This window comes from Python bivittatus, unplaced genomic scaffold (assembly GCF_059951505.1).
Source record: "Python bivittatus isolate LINGU-HERP-01145 unplaced genomic scaffold, Pbiv_v1 ctg000610_np1212, whole genome shotgun sequence".
NCBI classification, from domain to species: Eukaryota; Metazoa; Chordata; class Lepidosauria; order Squamata; family Pythonidae; genus Python; species Python bivittatus.
The window spans coordinates 2,531,453-2,557,343 of record NW_028277088.1 but is presented as its reverse complement, the minus strand read 5'-3'; the positions used below and the strand labels follow the sequence as shown (position 1 = coordinate 2,557,343).

General features: G+C 48.0%; 1 protein-coding gene across 2 annotated transcripts in view; it reads left to right on the top strand.

The window, feature by feature from the left end:
- The window catches only part of WNT9A (Wnt family member 9A), a 39,194-nt gene that overhangs the window by 8,264 nt on the left and 5,039 nt on the right, over positions 1–25,891 (top strand). The window contains exons 2-3 of one of the 2 annotated variants that reach the window (XM_088150396.1): positions 21,304–21,563; positions 23,301–23,563. In XM_088150396.1, coding sequence (XP_088006522.1) covers positions 21,304–21,563; positions 23,301–23,563 — 523 coding nt within the window. The remainder of the gene's footprint in view (positions 1–21,303; positions 21,564–23,300; positions 23,564–25,891) is intronic. The other variant, XM_088150397.1, reaches the window with a different exon arrangement.

The following is a 25,891-nucleotide window of genomic DNA, read 5'->3' as shown; positions in this document are numbered from 1 at the left end:
TGGCTGGGGAATTCTGGGAGTTGAAGTCCACACATCTTCAAGTTGCCAAGGTTGAGAAATACTGGGCTAGTAATTTCTTCTTTTTGATGAAATATAAATAGGTGGAAGAGGACAAGGAACAAGCTATATAACTTTTTAATGCCTAGACACATTGCTATTTACTATTCTTCTAAACCACTATTCATTTAACCAGAGCTTGTTGAATCAACAGCTACTGCTACTGGAGCTTTTACAACTTGCTAAGCTGCCTCAAAGCCAACTATATCAGGACGAAGGGTGTACCTGCACCCTTGGGACTGCAGGAAACATCTGCCAGGCCTGTTCTCTGCATCTGTAAGAGGCCTGGCTAGGAAGAAGTGGGTTGTCTTCTTCAGGTGGTCCTCCTAGGGTAGGAAAAGCAGGCCTGGGAAAGATAGGTGGCAAAGAACCTGAAGGTGGCTTGGCTGTACGATGCTATAAAAGCCAGATCAGGCAGAGTGGTCCAGCAAGAATCTCGTTTTGTGAGTCCTTGGGGGCCCCCTGAGAGCCCCCAGCGGCAGGCAGGCCAGCAAACGTCTGCCTTGTCTTCTCTTGGTGGGAGGAATGGCCGATCACCTTTGGTGTGTGTGCACCAGGGATTTGCACAACTGCAGGTCTGGCTCTGTTGCTTGGGAGAGAAATCTGCCCAGGATTTGTCAGGAGTCATTTGGTGGTCTTGGCAAGGAAGATGGTTGAACGTGGAATTGATGTGGCTTGTCCTCCCCACCGCTTCACATGGAAGAGCAGGAATCCACCCACCCATCCATTATCTCAAGAAAGATCCTCCCTCTAAGGATCAGTCTTGCCTAGAGGGATCCAGAGGGGAGAGGATCAAAAGAGCCTGTCCTGGTCAAAAACCCTAAGAAAGGCCTTCAGGAAGGTGGGTTAAAGCTCATTGGAAAACAGCCCGTCTTTTCAGGGGGTAGATCTCCGATCCCACCAGATCTCAGGCCAAGCAAAGGAGCGAGATGCAAGAGTGGAACTTAATGCTGAAGGCTGGAGAGCAGCACGGCTTGAGCCTCGGGGAAATTCAAGATCCTGCTTGGATGAAGGTCCAGTGTTTCTCTGGTGTGCACGCTCACCCCACTATTCTACCAATAATTGCGTTGGCCGGGCTTTTTGTACTGTTTTCTGATAAGAGTGCCATTGAGAAGGGCTTTATGGTCTCAGGGTGCAGAAACACTTGTGCTGGCTGTGTTTCCAACAGTTAATCAGTCACCTGCTGCCGCCCAAGCAAATGGGGTTCCCTGTCCCAAATAGATGCTAAGTAAGGTCACGATCAATAACCATTTGGCAAATACCTTGATTGGGTTCAACAATCTCTGGAGCAGGGGATGACAAGAGAAGGTGGTTTGCTGGGTGGCTTGTGTTATGGATGAGATGACCCCATCGGAATAACGTCCACATATGTAGGACTTCAACTCCCAGAATTCCAAGCCATGGGCAAGCTGGCTGGGGAATTCTGGGAGTTGAAGTTCGCACATGGGGAGGGCTCAGTTTAGGAAACACTGGGTTGGTTAATTAGGGCTGCCTGTTTCATGGCTGCTCTGATTTTGATTAGTACAAACTGTAGTCTGCCTTAGATGCACTGTGTGTGTGCCTCAAGTTAGGATGGAGGTTTATGATGCACAAACTAAGCTGGTCCAGGCCTGGTCAGTTTCTGGATGGGAGGCTGAGGTGGAACCGTGCACCCTTAAGTCCCATCATGGAGAAAAGGTGGGAAAATAAATTTATTTTGGTGCCATGGAAGCTGTGGGAACTGTGGTGAAACGTGGGGCTTATGGAATGGCCGTTCATGACTTGGCATGGAGAAAGCCCCTTCAGCTTAATTTTGCGTCACTGTCATTCGGTGAGAAGCAAATCAGTTGCAAGGTGGGTGGAGGAGAACCTTGGTGCATGGGACTGAGGTGACCGGGGCCTCCTTGTATATTTATTTCTGCAAAACTCTACACGTCCCCTCCAAGCGAGGGCAGCAATTCCAATGGGAGGACTATTCCAGACAATGGGGAAGAGTAACAGGCAAATTCCGTTGCCACAGTCGGGGCATCCAATAAAGTCTGCATACCCCGTCACAGAAATGCTCTCCTAAAGGGGTTCTTTACACCAGGAAAGGGGTTCTTCCACCAGCAACTTTCGGATGGGTGGAGTTCATCTCCCAGAATTCCCCAGCCAGCAGGCTTTAAGATGTGTGGATCATCTTAAGATCATAAGATGCATGCTGGCTGGGGAATGCTGGGAGTTGAGGTCCACCCATCTTAGAGTTGCCAAGGTTGGGAAACCCTGCTTTACATGATGGCAAAACGTCTAGTAAAGAGACTTCCAACGTAGCTTCTTGGGACAGTGAGTTCAACAGGATCGGGTGCCCTGAGAAAGCCCCTTTTCTTCTTCTCATCAACTAGCCCTCCATTACAGCAATGATGGGCCTTGAGCTGGCTTTCTTCACCATTAGCCAGATTAGGTGTCCGGCGAACATCTGAAGATGGTTGCCCATCCTGATCTTCTTGAAGGTTCATCCCCCTTAGGACTTCAGCGCTCCAAATAGACATCCATTTCTACTGTCAGAGCAGCAATTTGTCTTCAGGATGCTGAAGGGATCTGCTCTTAGAGCCGAGATCCAGGGCAGCCATCACTGACTCCCTCTTCTTCTCCATCCCCACCCCAAATCTTGTGTTTATCTAACAAGGGGAGAAATTTGCCTCTCGCAGTGGAAAGGTTCAGCTCCACGAGGGAGACCTGCAGCTTTCAGACCTTGGTTTGGGAGAGGACCTCGGCTGCATGGGCTCTCTTCTCTCCAGGAAGTTCAGCCAGAGAAAATATCAACAGTTCCATTAAAAAGTCTGCTGGTTTTGCTAGAGTAAGGAAATAAACATACCTGGAGGTAGAACGGCTTGAACTGCACAGGAAACATTAACTTGGGAGAACACACACAGAGCCGGTTCTTTCCCCCGTATAATCTACCCGATAAAAAACATTGCGTATGCAGATGGCAAGGAATAAATCAAAATAGCAACTGTGGGGATGCAAAGGGAGCGGTGGCCCGGCCAAGAAAAAGACTCCTCGTGCCGCAGAACTTGAGACGTGGAGCTTGAAACTGGAGCTGGGGGCGCGACCAGAGCGAACGATTTGGATGCGTTCTCTGCTTCTGGGCGGGGAGGGTCTACAACTCTGGAGTCAGATGCATGCCTGGCAGGCAGGCAGGGCTGGGTTCAGCTCCCGGTCTCTGCAAGCATCAGGTTCTTGGAGGTCTGGGAATGTCTGGGAACCTCAAAGAGCTGGAGATACCAGAACGTGAAACCGTAGAACTGTGGCATTAAAAGGAAGCAGGAGGATTTTCTAGTCCAGCCCTCTGCAACATGCAGGGAATCTAATTACATCATCGGTGAGAGGTGACTGTCCTGCCTCTTCTTAAAAGCCACTAGAGATGGAGAACCCATAACTTCCCTAGGTGGACCATCCCATGCTGTAACAGAGCTTACCCTCAGGAAGGGGTTCCTTATATTGAAAGAATCTAGTTAGCCGCAATTTATGCCCATTGTTTCTGGTTTAAGTATCTATCGTCTATCATCTATATCTGTCTGTCTGTCTGTCTGTCTGTCTGTGTCTCTCTCTCTCTCTCTAAGAAATGGGGAAGAATTCCTCACCATCTTCCCTATTGCACTCTTTGATGTATCTCAACACGGTTTTCAGGTCTCCCCAAGTCTTCTTTTTTCCAGACAGAACATCTCAAGTTCCTTCAGCCTGTTCTCATAAGCATGTTCTACGTAGCTACCACAGCATCTTTACTGCTCTCCTCTGAGGGCATTCTCACCTGTCAAGATTCTTCTGGAGATCTGGTGGCCAGAATCGTATATCGTACTCCAGGTGTAGCTGTCATGGATCTTACTCACTGGCCAGTGATTGTGAAGATAGCCCCTCATGTTTCAAAACAGGCCTTGTGGACCAAGGATGATCTTCTCTAGCAGGGGTCAGTTAAATAATTCTGAAGGATCATGGATAGAGAGATAAGCTCTTATTTCAAAAATGCATTAACTTGTCCTTGTCCTAGTTAGTCTACTTAGGTTCTGCAAAGTCTTCAAAAAGCTGCCGTGCATGGACATACATGGTTTGAATGTCTTCTTGCCAATCAGCCTAACTCATTATTTCTCAACCCACTCTGACACATTCTAATCTGGCAAACTTCAACTCCCAGAATCCCCCAGCCAGCAGAAACGTTGTTGTAGAGGATTACATTGGAATATGTCCTGAAAAATTCAATAAACCTCAAGCTTCAAGCTAGGGACTAATAGGACCCCATTTCCCTACCCCCCCACCCCAGAAAACAGTAGAAATAATTACAGAAGGGTAAGAGTCTGTCCAGTCCCTTGTAGAGATGTGCAATTTGGGAACATGGTTCCCCTCCATGCCATTTTGGAGACGATTCAGTGGTTTTGAGAAGTGAACTCACCATACTGAATCCTAATTGGAAAACCTTGGAAAACTGTTGGGTTGCTGGATGGTCCAGAAGGGGAACAAAACATCCTGCAACTTTCTGCAATGTTGTGTTTCCAAGTCACTGAATTTTGCACATCTCCTTCCTGCTCCTCAAGTGGGAGGCTCACATGGACGAATCCTTAGTGACCCATCCAGCATAGGTTCACTGTTTGCACTGAGATTTTCCTAGCTGGAAGCATGTGAATTCTATAGCTTTGAAACAGGGCTGAGACTCTCATTATTATTATTATTATTTTTAAAAAATGTTACTTTGCCAGCTTTTAGGGGTGTAATGCTTCATAAACTTGTTTTCCCACTCTGGCACATTCTAATCTGGCAAACAGCAATTCCATTGGAACAAGCCGTGTGAAACCCGGGCAGATCCTCTCCCGTTTCGGGGTCGGGGGGGGGGGAGGAACTATCTCTCTCTGAAGTTGTTGACTTCTCAAGGATGGATGGAGACAAGTGAGAACTTGGCTCTGGGCGCAGAAACATTTGGCAAGCGAGGTTGGGTCGATTCCCATTCTGGGCATGACAGCTGGTGAGTGGTGACAAAAGCTGGAAGACTCCAAGTCTGAATTGCTGAAGGGGTGGGGGGAAGAAACAGGGCACCACAGATCACCACTCCTTGTTGTCATTCGGCCGTCAAGAGGTTCCAGGTCTTTTGGTGAGCTAAGGACATCTCTGGATCTTGCAGTGACGGAGGGCTGCAAGAGACCATCTTTCAGTCTAAACAGGCCACCCAACAAGGAAAGAGAGTGACACGGAAGTAGGGGGCTTAGCTTTTGATTGTAGAAACAAGAATTGGGGTTTATTGGTGTCTCCTCTTTCCTTACCCAACACCCAAATCACTTATTTTCCATTAGTTGGTGAGGTAGCGGATCACTCTTCTTCCTTGTAGCCCACTTGGAAATGTCCCACCAACCACGCTAGGTCCTCCTGCCTTTGGAAGGAAGGGTGTTTCATGCTCCATCTGTAAGACCTGACCCATATCACTCTTCAGTGGAACCCATGGAGAGCAGAACTTTCCTTTTACAACAAATGAAATTAAGGAAGATAGGTTAAGATGGGGAAAGTTACAACGATCGTTGTTGGGAAAGATTTCTGTGGTGGTAAAAGTGAAGATGCTACCTAGAATGGGGGCCTTATGTCAAACCGTGCCTGTTTTGACTAATGACGCACCTTTTAAGCATTGGAAAAAGATCCATCTAGATTTATACGGCAAGGAAAGAAATCAAGGGTTAAATACAAAATTCTCCAAAATGCAAAGGAAAGGGGTGGGGTGGGGGGAACTGGGATGGCCTGGTCTCAAATTGTATTTTGCAAGCATCTTGAGAATTCTTGCTTGCCAAGATGTGAAAATTGGCAGCCTCTCCCCTTTCTTGCTAACTGTATTAGGCTTGGAAAGGCTCATTACAAGCATTGCTTGTAATCCAGTTTAAAGCAAAGCACTCTTCTGTAGTGGTGTGACTTTTCTGGAAAGGTTAAAGCATCGGCGTTAAAGCAGAGCTACCTTCGTCTGCTTGGCTCCCCTGGATTCTCACATGCATTCTCCTTTAGGAAGAACATGTTTGTTTGCTGTGAATCAGAAGTGTCGACTTGCTAAAAGTTGAACGTGTGGCTTGGCAGGGCAAGCCATAGGCCAAAAGAAGCCTTCTCTTGCGGCTAACCTGCTGATCAGTTGGACTCTAACCCCATCATCCCCAGCCAGCATAAACCAGACACCACACTGGCTGTTTCCCATGTGGCAGTGTTTCTCAACCTTGGCCACTTTAAGATGCGTGGACTTCAACTCCCAGAATTCCCCAGCCAGCCATGCTGGCTGGGGAATTCTGGGAATTGAAGTCCACGCATCTTAAAGTGGCCAAGGTTGAGAAACACTGCCATATACTGTGCTAAGTTAAAAAAAAGCAACCCCACATTATAGCTTAGCATGATGCAAGTCCTTAACTGGCTATATAAACTAGATAGATAGATAGATAGATAGATAGATAGATAGATAGATAGATAGATAGATAGATAGATAACCTCCATGAACTCTGAAATGGCACCCAGGGAATGGTTGGGCCACCCTTAAAAATGGCACAGCTTTGCTATTTTTTTTTTAAATTGCAATTTGTACACTTGTCTCAACAATGTGTCTGGAGAACCAGAACCGTGCAGGGGTTGAACAGTGGACAGGCATGGGTTCAAATCCCCATTCAGATGTGCTCGGTCACATTCACTGGTAGGTCTCTTCCAAATTTACTCATATGAAGAATTGGCTAGATTTTCCCATCATTTTTGGAATTAGTGGTCTCCGTCCAAAGTGCAGTTAGAGACGGTCGTGTTCTGAAACCACAGTGGGGCTTTCCACTTATTTATTTATTTATTTGGCTGGAATTTGCAAAGGTCCTTTTTAATTTAAGATGATTTGGCCCAAACCAGCCATGGGCATGAAATTGAATTTTTCTTTTATGTCATCTTCCTCTTCCAGTTTGCTGTACCATGTCTGAATTTTTTGTTGCCTGTATTTGGATAATTCAGGCTAGTCAGATTGCCTCAATCCATTCTCTATGATCTCTTTTCAAAACCTGAGCAGAAGAACCCTTGAAATAACTAGTTTATTTCCAGTGGCTGCCAGAGGCTGTACATAGATTTGAAAGACTTGGCTGGGTTTTCCATTCTTGTGATGTATCTCTCTCCTTGAAGGTGAAGCCACTGGCGGTTAAAGAAAGCCTGATTTAGTAGCCGAGTGATTGAGTATGAACCAGCTCCCTGTTGACTTTTGGTTGGATTGATTTGTAACAGAAGATCCTGGGAAAAGTCAATTGACTCGTAGCACCAAAAGAGATCATCTATGCTAACCCCGTGCTCAATCTGCAATTCCAAACTGAAGTACCCCGTGATATTGCTGGGTTACCTCATTTCTACTTCCACTTGAACTCATCCCATGAAGGGGTCCCCCCTTTCTTAATTCTGCTATGGAACTACTCTTAGTACTATAGATTGGAACGGATTATATAGACCATGGAGTCCTACCAGGACTCTTTGTGTGAAATCCAGTGAAGTCAATTGATAGAACTTGATTGTCAGATAATTAAAACATCCAAGCAGAGAATGGTGGGAAAAGAAGAGTTTTAATTACTCCTTGCCTGTCATAGTTTCCTTCTCCTTCGCCTTCGCCTTCGCCTCCTCCTCCTCCTCCTCCTCCTCCTCCTCCTCCTCCTCCTCCTCCTCCTCCTCCTCCATCATCATCTTCATCAACAACAATAACAGAGGCTTCAGTCAGTTTGCTCTCAGCTGGTAATTAGCAATTGCTGGCAGAAAACAAGCTGGCCTGTTTTTGCAGTCAAGCAAGAACAAGATGTATCTTTGTGGTGTCTTGTGGTACCACTGTGCAAAGCCAACCCACAGCATGGTCACAGGGCAGGCATGTAAAGGAGGGGCTTGTGCAGTGAAAGCTTGGCCAAAAGACGACTGCCCAACCTGCTTAAACGTACCTAAGAAAGAAAGTATCTAAGAAAGCATGGCTGGCTGGGGAATTCTGGGAGTTGACGTCCACACATCTTCAAGCTGCCAAGGTTGAGAAACACTGACCTAGAATGTGTGTTGGTAGAACTTTAAGCCATATTGTATGACCTCTAACTTCTACTTCTCCAGGGTGGTCCCTCCCCTCCCCTCCCCCATTCTGTGTCAAGACCTGTTGGGACCTTCTGTAGGACGTGGACAGCATGTGGATTCCAATGAGTGATGGTTCTCCTGGGGTACACTAAGAGGTTTCCCCTTATCTTGTAAGCAAAGCATTCCTTACTGGTGACCAGGATTGGCTCATCTCATCTTTATCCAACTGTGGGGATCAGACCTTGTCTGTTTTTAGTCAGGTGGGATTGTATAAATCTGCAGAACGCTAGAAAACGGTGTTGGTGGTTGGGTTGCAGAAGTGCTTAGACCTGGCTTCCTGTTGCATGGAAATTGGTCGTAATGCAGAGCGTTGCATCATCCCCGGGCAGCAAGTATTGATGCAACTGCTATTTGATGTATAGAAGCCACTGGATCATCCAGTCCCAGACCGTCCCTTCTGGCCCACAGTCAGTTAGGGAGGAGATATCGTGGATTTTTCTTGAGACCCCCTTGAGGTTTCAGGGGCTGAGCCTCCAATTGTCTAGCTAAAGCATCGATCGTACCATTGAAATATTTTTCCTCTTATGGGAAAGGGATGGCTGACTGGCTAGATTAGAGCTGAAGGCTAGCCTAAGAAACAATAATAGTAACAACAGCAATAACAATAACAACCGCCGCCACCACCACCACCATCTTGGAAGAAGGCCATGGGCTATCACTTCTGTAGTCTTGCCAAGAAAACTCTACGGACCTCCATTTGACCATCTCCTGAGTCCAGCTTAATTCAAAAGAAACTTTGCACATACGTACATATGCAGAGGCAATAATAATTTATAACAAGTATGTTGAAGGGAAGAATTCCTCTTTGAAAAAAGTTTAATGTTATGTCTGGATTATCTTTATTAGGGCCTCAGAGTTTACTGGTGGAATTCCAGAACGATCTTCTTCTGATCCTTCTCCAACTCTTTCCACTGTTAACAGACTTTCTGCTCCCTCCTCTGTGGCCACTGGACCCTTTTCGTTGGCCGTCTTCACACCCAGACTGAATCGTGGCTTGTTAAACACCCGTCCCAGCCTAGTTCCAGGGCATCTGGAGCAGGCAAGGAGATGGGAATGGAAGCCCTGCCTCTTCTGTGCATGTCTCTACATGGGGTGGCTCTGGCCTCATGACGTCACTTCTGACATCTCACTTTTTTTGACCACCACCTGCGGGTGCCACTGACCTGGTTCCCATAGAGTGTCGAGGCATCACTTCTGATTTACAAATCGTAAAATCTGGATTCCCATCAAAATCCATGCAATCCACCCAAAGCCTTGGTGTAATGTGTGAATGGTCATTTAAGCTGACACTGCTCAGGCACCTGGATATACAGGCAATTCTCATTTAGCGACCCCGATTGGGACCGGCAACTCGGTCATTAAGCAAAGCGGTTAAGTGAAACCACGGCTGTGTTTATGATCTTCCTTCAGCTTTCCTTTGCTTGATAGACCTGCAAAGGTTGTCAATGCAAGGATGGGTCACAAAGTGACTTTTTCATCACCGTCGTAACTGTGAATGGGCGCTAAACAAGGCAGTTGCTAAACAAGGAGTACCTGTATTTCTAGCAAAGCAGAAACTCTTCGCTGCCTTGAAAATTTGTATGCCTTCTTATGCTGATTTATATTTCTTGGTGAGGGGCTCCAAGACATGTTGGCATGATATTTCCCACCACCTGAGCCCAAATTTACTGGCTGGCAGTGGTAGGGTATTTTATTTATTTCTTTATCTATTTAGATTTAAAAGGCCATCTGACCCACAAATGACATAGTTAAAAGGAGGAAAAGAAACAATTAAAAAAGAAAAGGACGTGTGCAGAATCACCCATTGCTTTAGAAAACCCACCCAGTGTTGAAAAGGTGGGAGCTGTGAGAATCTCTGGAGGACGGTGTTTCAGCGGGCAGGTGCTGCAGCAGAGAAAGAGCGCTTCCAGGGTCCCACTAGATGACACTGTTTAATTCAGGGGACCCAGAGTGCCCCCACTGTGCCCAATCTTACTGGATGGGCAGAAACCACTAAAGACAGGCGGTCCCTCAGATCATCAGGCCCCACATTTTATAGGTGACAACCAGCAGCTTGAATTCCACCCGGAAGTCAGCTGGCAACCAATGCAGCTCGCAGAGCAGTGATGACACATGAGCTTATGAGATGCACCCATTACTGCCCATGCCGCTGCATTTTGGACCAGCTGTAGCTTCTGGGTGGCCTTCACGGGCAGCCCCATGTAGAGAGTGTTGCAATGGTCCTGTCGCAAGGTGACTGGGGCCTGAGGGACCCTCTGAAGGGCCTCCCGTTCTAGGAATAGGCACACAAGATAGACCTGGGCAAAGACCCCCTTGGTAACGGCTGCCGCCTGCTCCCCAAGCAGAGCTGTGAGTCGAGGAAGACCCCCGCAGACTGCCCATCGCTCTTGAATGGGGAAGTGTCTCCCCATCCAAGGTCAAAGCTGGAATATTCCCAGATCTGGTCAGTCCAAACACCCACAGCGGTTCAGTCTTGTTAGGGTTGAACACAGGCTTGTTCCTCCCCATCCAGACCTGAAGAGCCTCCAGAGCTTGGGTCAGGACATGGAAAGCATTGCTGGATGGCCTGGGATTGAGATATGTAACTGGGTATCATCAGCGTACTGGTGATACCAGACCCAGACTAACGCACCCTTCATGTAGAGGTTCAGCAGGAGGAGCAAGGGCATTCAGCTCTGAAACATCCCACAGATGAGCAGTTGGGGATGCAACCTCTTCCCCCTGTCCACACCCCCTGGAACTGCCCATGGTGGAAGGAGGAGAACCACCGTAAAACAGTGCCATACACCTCCAAACCCCAGAACTGGCCCAGAAGGATACTGTGGTTGATGGCATCAAAACCGCTGAGAGATCTTGGATGCAATCACGCCCATCCTGGATGCATCTTGGATGCATCCAATCATGGATGCATCATGCCCATCCTGGCTCTGCCGAAGGTCATCAGTAGGCATGAGCAACACTGTCTCCATAGCACACAAGCTAACTAAAGCCCTCCAAAACATCTTAAGCAAACCAAAAGACCCAGTAGCCCAAGGAGAGAAAACAGGAGTCCTCTGCAACAGACAGTGTCAGGACTGTAACAGCCACCATGTGGGACAGACAGGCAGAAGGCTGGCAGAGCGTGTCCATGAGCACCAACCAGCAGTCAGGAGACACGATGGAAACTCCTTAATCCTACAGCACATGGACAGACTCAACCATAGTTTTAACTGGGAAACTCTCAGCATCTTAGACCAAGCTAACTCCAAAAATACTAGGGAATTCCTGGAAGCCTGGCATTCAGACAAGGCAGCCATCACCAGGCACATAGAGATAGACAACATCTATACACTGTTCAAAAGAGACAATAGGAAGGAAAACAAAAGGCCAGAACATCTCCTCACCAGCAAGCATCACCCAGATAAGCCGAGATTAACACTACACCAGACATACACTCAGCAGTAAACAATACCCCAATCAAGGAACTACCAGAGGAAAAAATAAAATAAAACAAAACTCCCACCCCCACCAGCACTGGCAGAGCAGGCCACAGTATATAATCAGAGAGCAAACCTCATCCCATTCCAGCACTGAAGAGGTTCCCTAGCCGGGTAACGAAACGTTTGCAAGAAAAGAACCCAGCTCAGAGAACCCCACGGACGCCACTGTCTCCAAAGCCCACCCCACCCTGGCATGGAGCTCAGCGCTCCAGCTGGACACCCGGCTGCGGAAAACTCTCCTAAAGGCACCTGGCGAAGAAAAGAATCTCGCCGCCCGAGAACGGCTCTGTTTGGTTTATTCGGACAGGGAGAGCAACAGGGTTGTGAACTTGTCCCCGGTAATAGCTTTCTGGCCTGTTGGGGTTGGAGTGAACAGTTAACTTTCCGACTTGGCTGTTTAAATCTCTGTTGAGTCAACAGTCAATGACATTTCAAGTCAGGTTGGCTGATGGAGGTTTCCTTGTTGTGTTTTAAATCTTTCTGCTTGACTGAGGTTGGGTGGGCGATTGCAGCAGAGAACAACTGGCAAAGTTTTGCCTGGATGAGCGACTTTTGCAAAAAAAAAAAAAAAAGCTAAATTCCAACTGGGGATCACGAGTTGAAAAGAAATCAGCCTGTAACCTAATGACTGGGCTGGCCCAACTTGCTAAACTCTAAGCCCTGTTTTGTTTCGTGTTTTGGTGCCGTTGATTCTTTGTCTTGACTCCTGGCGGCTGTCTGGACGAGGCCCTGCAGTTTTCTTGGCAAGATTTCAGAAGGGGTTTGCCATTATCTGCTTCCTAGGGCTGAGAGAGAGGGACTGGCCCAAGGTCATCCAGTGGCTTCCAGGCCTAACGTCTCCTGGTTTCTAGTCTGGTGCTTTAACCACTACGCCAAACTGGTTCTCTCAAACCCTGGTTTACAGACACAGTTTTTCTGCCCTCGTTGCGTGTTCCACCCACCCAAATCAACGATATTTTAGTTTCATGCAATGGTCTGATTCACGCAGAAGGCTATGACGATGGTGGGGTTCCACAAACTGCAGTGTCCCATTACATCTTACATAGCAGGTTGTGTGAGTGAACCCAGCCATCTAGGCACCCTAATGTGAATGGGCTCAGAGTGTTGGGGGATTTTTCCTTCCTACCGTTCAGAAAGGATGCGCCAGAGGTAGAAGTGGTGTGGAAAAGGTAGCCAGCCTGAATAAGAAGTGGATAACTCTTCTGCAAGCTTACAGCCCAGTTGGGTTTGCTTAATTTGGGGTGGGGGAAGGCGATGAAATGAGACCGAGCTGTATACAATGCTGCATGGTAAGGAGAAACCGGGAGGGTGGGGAGAAACCTTTATCCATGATCTTAGGACCCAGGATTCTCCAACCAAATTTGCAAGGATGCATATATAGTATGTCCTCCAGCAGGAATAATGACTCTCCTGTCCCACCCATGCACGGTAGGATGGAAATAAAGACAAGGAAGACCCTCTTTCAAATTCCTCCCTATTTCCTTTGGTAGTATATTGACATGTTTGATTTTGGCCATGCCTTAAATTTGGTGTGGAGGAACTGGAGCTGATCTCTGGCCGGATTCAGCTCCTCAGCAAGCTGGGTGGGCTGGAGAGCTACAGTGGGTGGACCTTCAGGGCAGAAGGTCCATCCTTGCTTTGGCTCCAGACAGGAGATGGAGAGATGGTCCTCACTTTGGCCAGCACGGGGTAGTTTCAGCCACCCCGTTCCTGCCCCAGAATTAGGTCTGCAGCCCAGAGATTCTCCATGCCTTCTGTAGCATCTCAAGACGATTACTGTCCAAGTGTGTGGCACACTGGACGAGTTACACACCCCAAGTAGATGTATATTTTGTTTTGTTTGGTTTCAAAGGGTCGGAGCAGAAGATGAAGCGAGTTCCACAGGGTGATAAACCAGCAGGAGAGCCTGGGAAGGTCAACATCATTAGAAGTATGTTGTGACGCATCTGCAGTGAATCTACGTTCTTTTGAGCGAAATTACAGGAAATTAAGTTGGAAATCAGAGAAGCTCCACACTGCTTGAATCAACTGCAGCCATGTCGAGCTTCCACATCAAACTTGATGGGGCTTTGTCACTTGTTCCCCAAAGCAGTGTCTGCCTTGAAAAGGTACTCTGCAAAGTCAGATTTAATGGAAGAAATAGGAACATATGAATACTAATTCAGAGCCAAATTGGAGCTGTAAAAGCTCAGGAAATTTTCATCTCTGTGTTAAAAAAAAAAAAAAAAGTTTCCAAATTGCCCCAAATTTGTTCCACTTTGGTTTGGCTTTGTTCCTTGACAAATGAGACTGAATTTGACCCAGAATTATTATTTTTTTTTCCAAACAAGCACAAATTGAATTCAGTATCTCTCTAAGAGATGGTCTGACGCTCAAAAATGATAAAGCATCCATTCAGATTGATTCCTTCTTCCCAGTCTTGCAAATTGGGAGTGAAAGTCCGTCTCTGCGGCTGCCACGTGTCGTTCCCTACAACTTGATGGCCGCGTTTTAGGAGGTGCCAAGGACCACAGTGGGCAAGCTGCAATGCAAGATGGGTGCAGTTGTATGACACCTACAGGCACAGCCACCATTTTCAGCTTCTGGTTGATCTTTCTGAATAATTCGCTGGTCAGTTTTCCATGACTTAAAACGTTCCTTTCTATCCTTAAATGCCATCCCAAAAACTTGTCCCCAAAAAGGGCAGTTATTTTGGCCCCTTCCTCTTTGGAGGCTACAAACCAGATGCTGGCAGGTCCAGCCAAGCTGGCAAGACCGTATTCGAAGGCACATCAAATCACTTCTGTCCCTGTCTAGAACTGATTTTTGTCTTTGGGCTGTGCCCAAACTGGGGAGGGGGAGTATGCCCCCTCTTTCTAGCAGGCTTGGCCTCCTGCATGACCTGGTTAAAATGTGGTCGCCTTAAGCTGCAAAGCCTTGTTACATCGGAGAGGTGTAAACGATAGCCGTTGTAGGGGAACCCCAGCCAGTAGCAAGACGCCCCATTCATCACGGAGCTGTTTAAAATTAGGAGGTGAGACTTAAGGCTGTCTGGGGTGTTAGGGAGACAAATGGGTGACGGATTACAAAAGTCAGTTGTGTGTGCGCTTTTGCGCAGGCGGGAGCTAGCCAAGACTGACAGGCACACATGGGGGAGTCTGGCCCTGGGTCTGGAAGGCTGGTAAACTTGATCCCTCTCTCTCTGCTCTTCTTTCTGGCCAATTCTCCGGAAGCTTTTGCGAATGGCAAGGGGTGGAAAGCGGCTTGCTGCAATTCCAAGATTGGCAGATGGGGTTTGGAGGCGGAGGGGGCACGGTGGGGTCGGGGCATCACGGACAACCGGATGCTCAGGGGAGGTTGTACGGCAGCAGTTGGTACGTTACAGAAGATGCTACTCGGTGAAAACCTCGTTGACTGATGGCTACCCAACACTGCTAAGGGGTAGCTGGAGGCCATGAATATAAGATGACTTGTACTTTGGGTCTAATATTGGAATCAGGGAATCCAGGAAAGGACCTAGGGATTTCCTCCAGCACCTCTGGCAGATGATTATCCAGCCTGTATCTGAAGGCCTCTAGCGATGGAGACCTCACCGCTTTATCTGGCAGCCTGTTCCACCAGCTGACAGGTCATACCGTCAGGAGGTGCCTCCTGATGTCCAGCCTGAACCTGCTCCTTTGGTGTTTCAACCCATCGGTTCTTGCCCTGCCCTCTGGGGAACAGCGAATAAGTCCACCCCCTCTCTACGGGACCCCTATTTGAAGACTCTGCTACTTATGAGTGATGGTTCTCCGTGTTAATTCTCCCAGGCCGAAGGCAACCCAGCGTAAGCCAAATGCTGTGATGGACAGCTGATAGGGCTGGGCCAGTGAGCTGTGCTGCAAAGAATTTTGGGGTGGGTGGGTGAGTGTGCAGCGAGTTGTGGGAGGAAAGGAATAAATCTCTGCAAACATGAAGATGAAGGGTACCAAATTCCTCTTCCTCTGATCCACACACATTCCACTAATACCGCAATTACTTTTTTGTAGGCTGGGGAAATCTTCTTTCCTCTTTGGCCTCCCCCTCACATTTTCAGCCTTGATGGAACGACTGGGGGTGGGGGGCAGATGGGGCTGAGATCATTGCTTGGAATATGTGTGCTACGGCTTGATCAAATCTCCTTTAAGAGAGCAGGGCGGGAAGAAATTCCAGAGCTAATGAAGTTGTCATGTTAATTTCCTCGTTCTCCCCATCTTCTCCTGCTGCTTTCCCAACTTGGATGCCCTCTGGGGTGTGGACTTCCATTCCCAGAATTCCCCAGCTCGTGTGGCCACAGTTGAGAATTCTGGGAATGGAAGTCCGCACATCTGGAAGGTGCCCGGATAGGAGGAGTTGGTGTTACTGAGAGCATCTTAGAGAGATTATGAAGACCATCTTGGCTAGGAGGGAATGAATGATCCATGGGCAACGTTGAACTAGATCTTATTAGCAAAGATGCTTTGAGAAGGTGCTGGTAGGTAGATCCGCGTTTGCAGGTGGAATAGCCAACGTTGCATTAATGCGGTCATGTTGGCTTTGATGCCGTGAAGCTTCCCCTGTTGGCTGTAGTCACTTGGAGATGTGTGTATATGGATGTGTGGATGTGTGAGTGGAATGGCTGTGAAGTGGCTAGAGCAGTGTTTCTCAACCTTGGCAACTTGAAGAAGGGTGGACTTCAACTCCCAGAATTCCCCCAGTGTTTCTCAACCGTGGCAACTTGAAGGTGGGTGGACTTCAACTCCCAGAATTCCCCCAGTGTTTCTCAGCCTTGGCAACTTGAAGGTTTGAAGAATTCTGGGAGTTGAAGTCCACCCATCTTCAAGTTGCCAAGGCTGAGAAACACTGGGCTAGCGAGCTTTGGCTATCTGGTGGTGTAAACATTTTCAAAAAATAAATCTGAGACTTGTCCAAAGCTGCGAACTGGAGGTTCTCTTAAAGCAGGGGTTGAATGAAGCTGGGTGGGTTTGCCTGATCCCCCCTTCTCCCACCACAGCCCTTGAAAAGTTGCCTCAAGCTGTAACGTTCAGGGTGTCAGAAAAGGAAGAAAGGCATTGGGTAGGCAATTGTGTGATGTGCCCTGATCCAGCGTGCTCAGAAGAACATGGCCTCAGCGAGAAGCTGCTGCTGGCTCACACGTGGTTCAAAGCAAGCGGTTATATTGTCTTTTTCTTTTCTGGAGGGGCTGAAGGAGGAAGATCAGGTGTTTGGAGGAAGAAGGAGATCCAAGAAACAGGTCTCCGTTGGGTTATAGCTGCGGGTTTTCTTTACGGAGACTCTAAGCTTGATCAACGGGGTCTGCAGAAGGGGGTCAAGAAAGCCAAGATGGTGGCTGCGATTGCAAGTCCTGCCCTTTTTTAAATTTTATGTTGTATGTTAAAAAAAGGAAGAGGGCTTTCATCGTGCTGTTGTGGCCACCATCTTGACTTTTTTGACCCCCTTCTAGAGACACCCCTGAGACTGATGAGGTATGGGGCTATTTCCCATTGTAAGCCAAAACAAGGAAAAGTGACTCTTATTGACTCACACTGCTTATTATGACTGTCGTTTGCTGTGTGTGTGTGTGTGTGTGTGTGTGTGTGTGTTTTTTAATGGTCAAGTCTGTTAGAGCTTTCCTTGTGGCCTTCCATCCGAATAGTAATTAGACCCTGCTTGGCTTTTTTGAGATTACTAAAGGGCTGTTATCTATCGAGCCGGGGGCTGTGTGTTTGTGTGCACCTTTGAGCCAGTCTTGACTCTGGACAAAGTCCCAGCAGTTTTCTTGGCAAGATTTTTGGAAGTGGTCGACCCTGGCCGCCTTCTTCCTAGGGCTGGGTGAGAGGAACTGGTCCAGAGTCACCCAGCTGGCTGCCATGCCTAAATTAGGACTTGAACTCAGGGCCTCCTGGTTTCTAGCCTGGTGCCTTAACCTCCATACCAGTGTTTCTCAACCTTGACCACTTTAAGATGGGTGGACTTCAACTCCCAGAATTCCCCAGCCAGCATGGCTGGCTGGGGAATTCTGGGAGTTGAAGTCCACCCATCTTAAAGTGGTCAAGGTTGAGAAACACTGCTCTGTACCAAAATGGCTCTCAATAATATCAACAATAATGATGTTGCTGCAATCCCTTGGCGATATTTTCAGATGTGGTTGGGCCTGGCCTTCTTCTTCCCAGGGCTCAGCAAGAGGGACTGGCCCAAAGTCACCCAGCTGGATCCATGCCTAAAGCAGGACTCGAACTCAGGGTCTTCCAGCTTCTAATCCAGCACCTTTTTCCCACTACACTAAACTGGGTCTTACTTTTATCTGTCTACTTGTCTACACATCTGTCTGTCAGTATCTATCTATCTATCTATCTATCTATCTATCTATCTATCTATCTATCTATCTATCTATCTGTCTGTCTGTCTGTCTTATCTATCAATCAATCAATCAATCATCTCTCTCTCTCTCCTCCCCCTGTCTCTATCAATCACTAGCGTAAAGATTATTGCTAATTCACAGAGCTTCAGAGTGAGTAGAGTCCCTGTTTTATGAATGACACAGTTCTCTGGGTCAAAGCACAGGAAAGCAGGCGTATGAGAGGCAAAACGTACAGATCTTTCCAAGGTGGGCTCAGAAGGCAATCCTTGCAGATGACATTCAGAAAATCCGTGCAGGCTTCCTCGTTGCCGATCGGTTTGTTTTGCTAAAGCTGCAAGCCGGTGTTGAAACAGGGTGGAATGCATTTAAGACAGGGTGGTGGCTAAGGATGAAAAACCCACAATCCCGACTTGAGAAACGTGTCCCTCCCTCAAGCCAAGATATGCTGCTGGTCTAGTGTGGGTCTTGCCCTCAGACACAGCTGTTATCTGCAGGAATCCTTGGGTGGGAACCTCTGGCTGGATTGCACCCGGAGGTTCAGGGGAAAACGATCGTCCTTGGCTGGCACTTTGGCTGGAGACTCCCGACCGCCATCGTGCCAAGGCTGGGGAGAAGAGCTCTGTGGCCGGCAACCTCCGGTGGATCTCTAACACCCCGTGACCTCGGATGATCCCTTGTTCTTCCTTTCTCATTCCTGCTTCCAGTTGCATGAAAGCCCAAAGCCACCCCAGAGTCTCAAACCATGGACAAAGCCTTGGGTTAAGAGCCTCGGAACTGTCCTGCAGGATCAGGTCATCTGCTCGGCTAATCCAGCAGGCTGGCCCCCAGGGGCCAACAGGATGTGTTTGGGAAGCTCATGAATGTGGGCTGGAGGATAATTGCCTCTTTCTATTGTCTCTTTGGAGCAAAGGTATTTAAGACACGTGGCTAAGAATTCGAGAGGTCAAAACAAGGATCAGGATTAGCTTGCTCCTCCAGGAACCTGTTCCGGTCCCCTTCTTGAAAACATCTAAATTGGTTGCATCGCTTCAACGGGTGGCATGGGATCTGGGTGTCTTCAAGATCCCTTGCTTGTCTGCCCATCACAAAGGGTGGGGTCCTTCCAGGTCTGTCCCCCTAGGAGTGCCTTCAGCAGGGACCACAACGGCGGCCCCCTTCTTCAGAACAGCATTCCCCTAAGATCAGATTGACCCCAATCCTGTTGGGTTTTAGAAAAGCCATTAAGGTTGGCTCTTCCAACAGGCGTTGGGGGCTGATATGGCACAGTCCATCCACAGGGTGAAGGTTTGTCCAATTGGCTTTGAGGGTTCCTTGGTGCACGGGGATGTCATTACGGTGGAGTCTGTTGATCTCATTTTTTTTTTATCGCAGTTCTGCATCAGAGACATGTAAGCTGCTCAGAATTAGCTGCGGTGACCATGGCCAATAAGCCGTGAAACAGACAGATCGCCTTCCCGTCTCTGGTTCCACTTTCTGAAAAAGAGACACGGCGACTCAGGGACACCCTTTTTCCGTAAAGCCGTGGGGCCTGGTGTGTTGACCCCCACCAAGCTGTGGCCTGCAGAACAGCAAGCCTGCTCTTTGCAGGAATCGACTTCTTTTTGGGGAACAGAGAGCCTCGTGTCTTAGGGATCCTGCCCTGGCCGGGGGTTGGACCAGATGACCTCTGGGATCCCTTCAGACTCCAGGGTTCGGTGTGGGTCAGCGGGTGGCAGCCCATCTGAATCGGAGGCTGTTCCATTCTGTTTGTATGCCCTTCACTGGCCTGATCTCCTTGTGATATATTTAGCCCAAGACTATCTTGCAGCGAAGGAAGGCTGGTTGGGCGGGGGGGACTTCGTGATGATGTGTCTTTTTTCCATCGAAGTTTCTGGCTTTTTAAGGGTTGGATTTTTCTTGTTTTGGCACAAAGGGCCGTTTCTGGGTTTCCCCCAAGGAAACCTACCCAAGTTCTGATACAGTTATATTTTTACTGACTCTCTGCCCACCCAGCCCCTGACTGGAAGACGATCTGGAAGCTCCAGGCAGCCAAGCCAGAAAAACGGGTTAGTCTTCCCAGTGGGAACCTCTCCAGCGTTACCGCTTGACCTCCGTGCAGCCCCGTGGGGCGTGGAGTTGTGTGCAAGACCCTGGCTTCCTTGCACGCCTGCGCAGGAGAGAAGCGCGAGTCCTGTGGCCGAGGCAGGGCAGGAGTGTGAGCGAAAGTTCTCCTGTTGGGTTTTCACTTGTTTGCCTTGAAAGCTGCCTTGCCAGGAGGACGTCTGACCCGTAACGGCAGAAAATAATTTTATTTTAATATCGTCATTGCTGACATGGATTATTTGCACAAACCATTTAACCTGGTTGCTGCCAGCAACACACATTAACACTAACTGGGTCATTGCTCCTCTCTTTGGAAGTCCATCATCTCCACCCGCTGATTCCAAGAAGCGCCTGATATCACAATCACCTTCCCTATTGGCTAAGAAGGGGGTAGTGGGTGTGGCTTGGGCACTGCAGCCAATCACTGTTTGGGAGTGGTTTTCCACCCCTTGGCAAAAGAGTTCCATAATGGAGAAACAAGTCCTTTCCCCCCCCCCAGCCACTCTAGCCATCCAACTCTTTTTCTTGGAGGTCTGACTAAGCAGCTGGAGACCTGAAGATGATATTCACACAACATGGGTGGGAGGGTGATTTAACTCACAGCCAGTCAAGACTGATTGATAGATAAAATGCCATCAAATCAATGTCAACCCTTAGCTACTGCGTAGACTTTCTCCAGGATGAAAACAGAGCTACCTTGAGTTAAAACTAACCCTACACTTTGCTGATTATGTGACGGCGTGTGCATAACATGCTTGTGTCATTAACCCAGTTAAATGTGTTGTCTGAACAAAAGTGTAGTAGATCATGCTAAAGTGTTTTGCAGCAGTTCTGTAATCCAGCAGTCTGACCCTTTTGACTGCGCACCCTGATCAGGAAATATTTTTTGAGCATGTCCCTCCAATCTATGTGGGTTGATTTATTTATAAATTATATACCTATATGGCAGTATTAATACATTCTGTACATTACAGAACATACCCCACAAAACAGAAAAGGATGAGATGAAGGTGAAATCAGTAATATTCTAATAGTTTCTTTCTGCACCCAGTAGATTGTCTTGTGTACTCCTGGGGTTTGTGCACCCCATTTTGGACACCACTGGTCTAATCTACCCTTTCTGTGACACTCCTACAGGAACAGCCATGCTGTCGTCACATACCATTCTTTGAAAAGTAGAGCTAGGACATTTTGGGCCCATCTCATCTAGCAATGCTCTTCTGATGACCCGTCCCACCTTCTTTCCCTCCCCAGGTTGACGGGGACTGAACCTCTGACCATCCTCCCTCTCACCTCAGAAATGGAGGAAGCCGCTATCAAAGCCCACTACAAAGTGTGTGACCGCCTGAAGCTGGAAAAGAAGCAGCGTAGGATGTGCCGGAGAGACCCGGGCGTGGCTGAGACCCTCATGGAGGCCATTAGCATGAGTGCCCTGGAATGCCAGTATCAGTTCCGCTTTGAGAGGTGGAATTGCACCCTCGAGGGCCGCTACAGAGCCAGCCTGCTGAAGAGGGGTGAGTGGAGAAGGAGTAGCCAAGCGCCTACAGGGAGAGTTGGAAGATTCCACAGTAACATGCAGAATTTGAGCATTCATTGCTATGGAGCTGGTTGGGATTTGGAGATGGACCATAATCATGCAGAGTAAGGTAACCCCATTGACGTCAGCAGTTGTCGTGGGTCAAGGGAATGGCCTTGAGGGACAGGAGGAAGAGCTGCTACCAAGACAATGGTCAGATAAAAGAAATCTGAGTCCAGGCCAGAACTGTAACCTGAGAAAGTGTCTCAGACTTGACCCTCTGTAGTTCTCTTGAAGATAAAGGGAGGGAGTGGGGAAACAGATTCAGACTTGCAAGATTCTGTTACTCTGTCTTTATAATAACAGTAATATTGGCCTGCATGACTTGGGTTTCCTAGTCTGGTCTACCTTGAAGGGCTGGCAGCAGGCCTCGGCCAGGAGGAGGTGGGGGCACATTGGACACTGAACTCTCTGAATGCATCCATTGAGGAGGGGGACTGATTAGGGGACCCAAGAAGGTTCTGAAGCTTCCGAGAAGGTGTCAGTCCTGCGAGGTAGTCCAGACAGGACACCCAAACCATGAGTACTAATACTTTTATTGTAGTATTAGTACCTTTATTGTAAGGTTACAGTCACCGACTCTTGCAAGTCTGAAAGCACTTCTCCCCTCCCTTGCCTTTACTCTCCAGAGAACTAGGGAGGGTCCCTTCTGAGGTGCTTTCTTCACCTCCATTCCTTCTGTGGGCTGAGATGTCTCTTATCAGACCACTGTCTAAGCTGTGGCTCTTCCTCCTGTCTCCCAAGGTCATTCTCACAGCCCCTTACAGAAGGGTAAATGCCAACCTGGAGCCTAGAGGTTTACCCAAATATCTTAGCATTCATCTTCTTCAAGGTAGGGTCTTCTAGATGTGCCCAGGACTACAATCCCCAGGATTCCTACCTCCTAAACTAGGAGTCCTAGCTCAGCATATTTGGGAGATGTCAGATTGGGGAAAACGACGACTATGAGCATGGCGCTTTTCTGGGCCAGATGGGGGCAGAAGGCCAAAAACTCAGTTGGGTCCATTAACCTTTCAATACTGTCGGGGAGCACCCCTCCCTTGGCGTTGGTGGGCAGCTGCTGCTGATCTCTCTGCTTGGCTCCTTCTTTGCCCTTTTTGGTGGATAGACAGGTTTGCGCCACCTTTGTCTCAGGAGATGGTGAGGATGACAGATTTATAGAGCAGAATGATCCCACCAAAGAGGGAGGGTAACTTTTGGCTGCGCTCGCTGGAAATTCTTGACATTGCAGTCGGGACACATCTGGTGTTTGGGGAAGGATGGGACAATCCTGGGAATCCCGTTTCTGTAGCTTCAGGTGGACGAGGGGGCACGTGATGAGAGATATACACACCAGAGGTGTGAATGATTCTTATAAAAATAATGCAACCCAAGGAAATACATGTTTGCCTGATTCCTGTCTGCTAACCACTGGGTGAATCAGCAAATTTCAGCCCCTGTTTCAGCAAACCTTCTTTCAGCTTCCTGCTTTCAAGCCCATTCTTCCACCAGGAAAGGCTAGAAACCTGAACCTAGTTTTAAAACCAGGCGGAGAGGCCTCATCCTCTGAACCATGAGTCAGATGCACCTTCCTCCTTTTGTCGCAGCTAAAAATTGTCCTATGTGGGCATCTCTTGGGATTTCAACGGGGTTCACCTCCCCGTAGCGCTAATGGCGTGGCTGTCTTTCTCCACAGGGTTTAAGGAAACCGCCTTCCTTTACGCCATCTCTTCGGCGGGGCTGACCCACGCTATGGCCAAGGCCTGCAGCGCCGGGCGCATGGAACGCTGCACTTGCGATGAAGCCCCCGACCTGGAGAACCGCGAAGCTTGGCAATGGGGTGGATGTGGGGACAATCTCAAGTACAGCAACAAGTTTGTCAAAGAGTTCCTCGGAAAGAAGTCGAACAAGGATCTGCGAGCTCGGGTGGACTTCCACAACAACCTGGTTGGAATGAAGGTAAGGGCTCACGGCGGTGGTAGAACGTAGCTGTGGAGGACAGGTCCTGTAGGAAAGAGCAGAGTGGAGCACCAGAGAGAGACGGAATGACCAATTCCCAATATTCTCAGCTGGGAATTGTACAATCTGGAACATTTGGAAGGCATCAGGTGTGGGAGTTGGAACTGCCGAGGTTTGGGGACAAGGACCCTGGGATTGGAGAAGGCTGTTAGGTAAATATTGCTGGGGCCACCAAAAATCCAGTCTGAGAAAAAGGTGGCCAACCCCCCACTATGATGAAAGAGCAGGAGAAAGAAATGTTGTAAAACATGCATGGCTAGATTCTTTATACAGCTAATCTTCATCATTTATGGATTAATTATGTGCCATCAAGTCAATGTTGACTCTTAATAACTACATAGGTAGACCTTCTCCAGGACAATCTGTCCACAACCTGGTCCTTCAAGTCTTCTAATGGTACAACCATGGCTACTGTAATCAAGTCCATCCACCTTCTGCTGGTCCTCTTCTTCTCTTTCCTTCCACCTTTCCCAGCATCAGAGCTTTCTCCAGAGAGTTGGGTCTTTTCATGATGAGTCTGAAGTAGGATCATTTGAGTCTGGTCATTTGTGCCTAGAGTGAGAAATCTTCGTCATTACTGCAATAAATATTATTGCAACAAAATATCTGCAATAAAAATTGCTTGTCCATTGGCTTGTCCATTGGACATTGCTTGTCCCTTGGCTTTCCAACCACAGCTTGAGTGTGGCTTGAGTTTCTAGAGAGAGATTTCCTGTGGTGAGTTGGGTATAACTGTGGGATTGAAACACAGTTGAGGGCACCAGGGCAGAAGCCTTTTCATTTTGTGTTTGCTTTGCCCATCTTCAGAATTAGGCCATTGCATTCTACCACTTTCGTTCCATTGTTCTCACCTTTGAGGTGGCATCTTCCATTGCAATGGAATGAGTAAATCTTATTACAAGTAGTCCTCACTTAATGACCACAATAGGGACCAGAAAATTCATTGTTAAGCAGGGTGGTTGTTAAGTGAGTTGCGCCCAATTTTACAACCTTTTTTGCAGCGGTCATTAAGCAAATCACCATGCCGTTAAGCGAATCACGCTGTCGTTAAGCGAATCATGCAGTTCCCTATTGTTTTTGCTTGCCAGAAACTGGCTGGGAAGGTTGCAAATGGTGATCACGTGACCCTGGGATGCTGCAACTGTTGTAAGTGCGAGCTGGTTGCCACATGACCGTGGGAGTGCTGCGATGGTTGTAAGTGTGAGGACCGGTTGTAAGTGCCTTTGTTCAGCACTGTTGCAACTTCAAACGGTCACTAAATGAATGGTTGTTAAGTGAGGACTACCTGCATAGCAGTACTGTTCTGTTTTCTATTCACTGCATTACTTAAAAACTAGAGATTGCTTGCCATTGGGCTGTTCAGATCTTTTTTCCCCAAGCACCAGCTTGGGGATTTCTCAGCAATATGGAATATTATTTGTGCAAATGCTGCCAGTCTGGTAAGTCCCTTGATACTGACCAGTTTGGTAAGCCTCTTGATAGATAGGTTTCTATCCCCAGGCTTTTGAATTAACTAGCAAGAAACAACATTGCTTTGCTTCCCCTGGACAAGATCTGTTTCTGCTCTCTGAGCTCTGCGATGATAAATCCTCCTTGGACGATGCAGCTTTTCTAATGCCAACTTTTCCCTGTACCTATTAACAAAATGCTGCGAGAAACTTCTTGATGGATTCCTGCACTCTCCTTTTTGCACATTCGTGGTCTCAAGGTGGCAAGCTGGCAGCCAGGGTATTGACCCCCATCTGTTTATGGTCTGGCATGGAAAGTGAGGTCATTAGTTAGGGGGCTTCTCCAAACCCATTTTTGCTTTATGGGTTCCCCGGCAGGGCTGTGGGGGGGAGCCTTGGAATATGGGTCTGATTAAAAAAGCAATTTTGTCTCCTTCCCTTTCCATCTGAGCTGTTTGGGGTAGGCTCCTGGTGGAGGGAGAAAAGGAGATTAGGGGGCAGGAAAAATGAGAAACGAGAGACCTTTTCCTCTAGAGTCTTGGTGGATATGAAACACAGTGACTGTCTTCCATTCTGTTCCTTGTTCTCTGCGTATGCTTCCCTTTATTTCTCAGTTCCTCCCTTCTCGATTTGCACTCTCCGTTTGTGTCCCATGGATGAAAAGTCAGGTGCATCAGGTCACTTGATTTGTTCTGCCAGGCCTGAGTTTAAGAAAAGTTTTAATTAAGAAGGAGCGTTGCCTCCCTGCCGGGTTTCTCGTAAGCCTCACTAAACCCGACTTTCCAACTGCATCGCTCAGGAGTGTTGCTAAGTTCCTTAA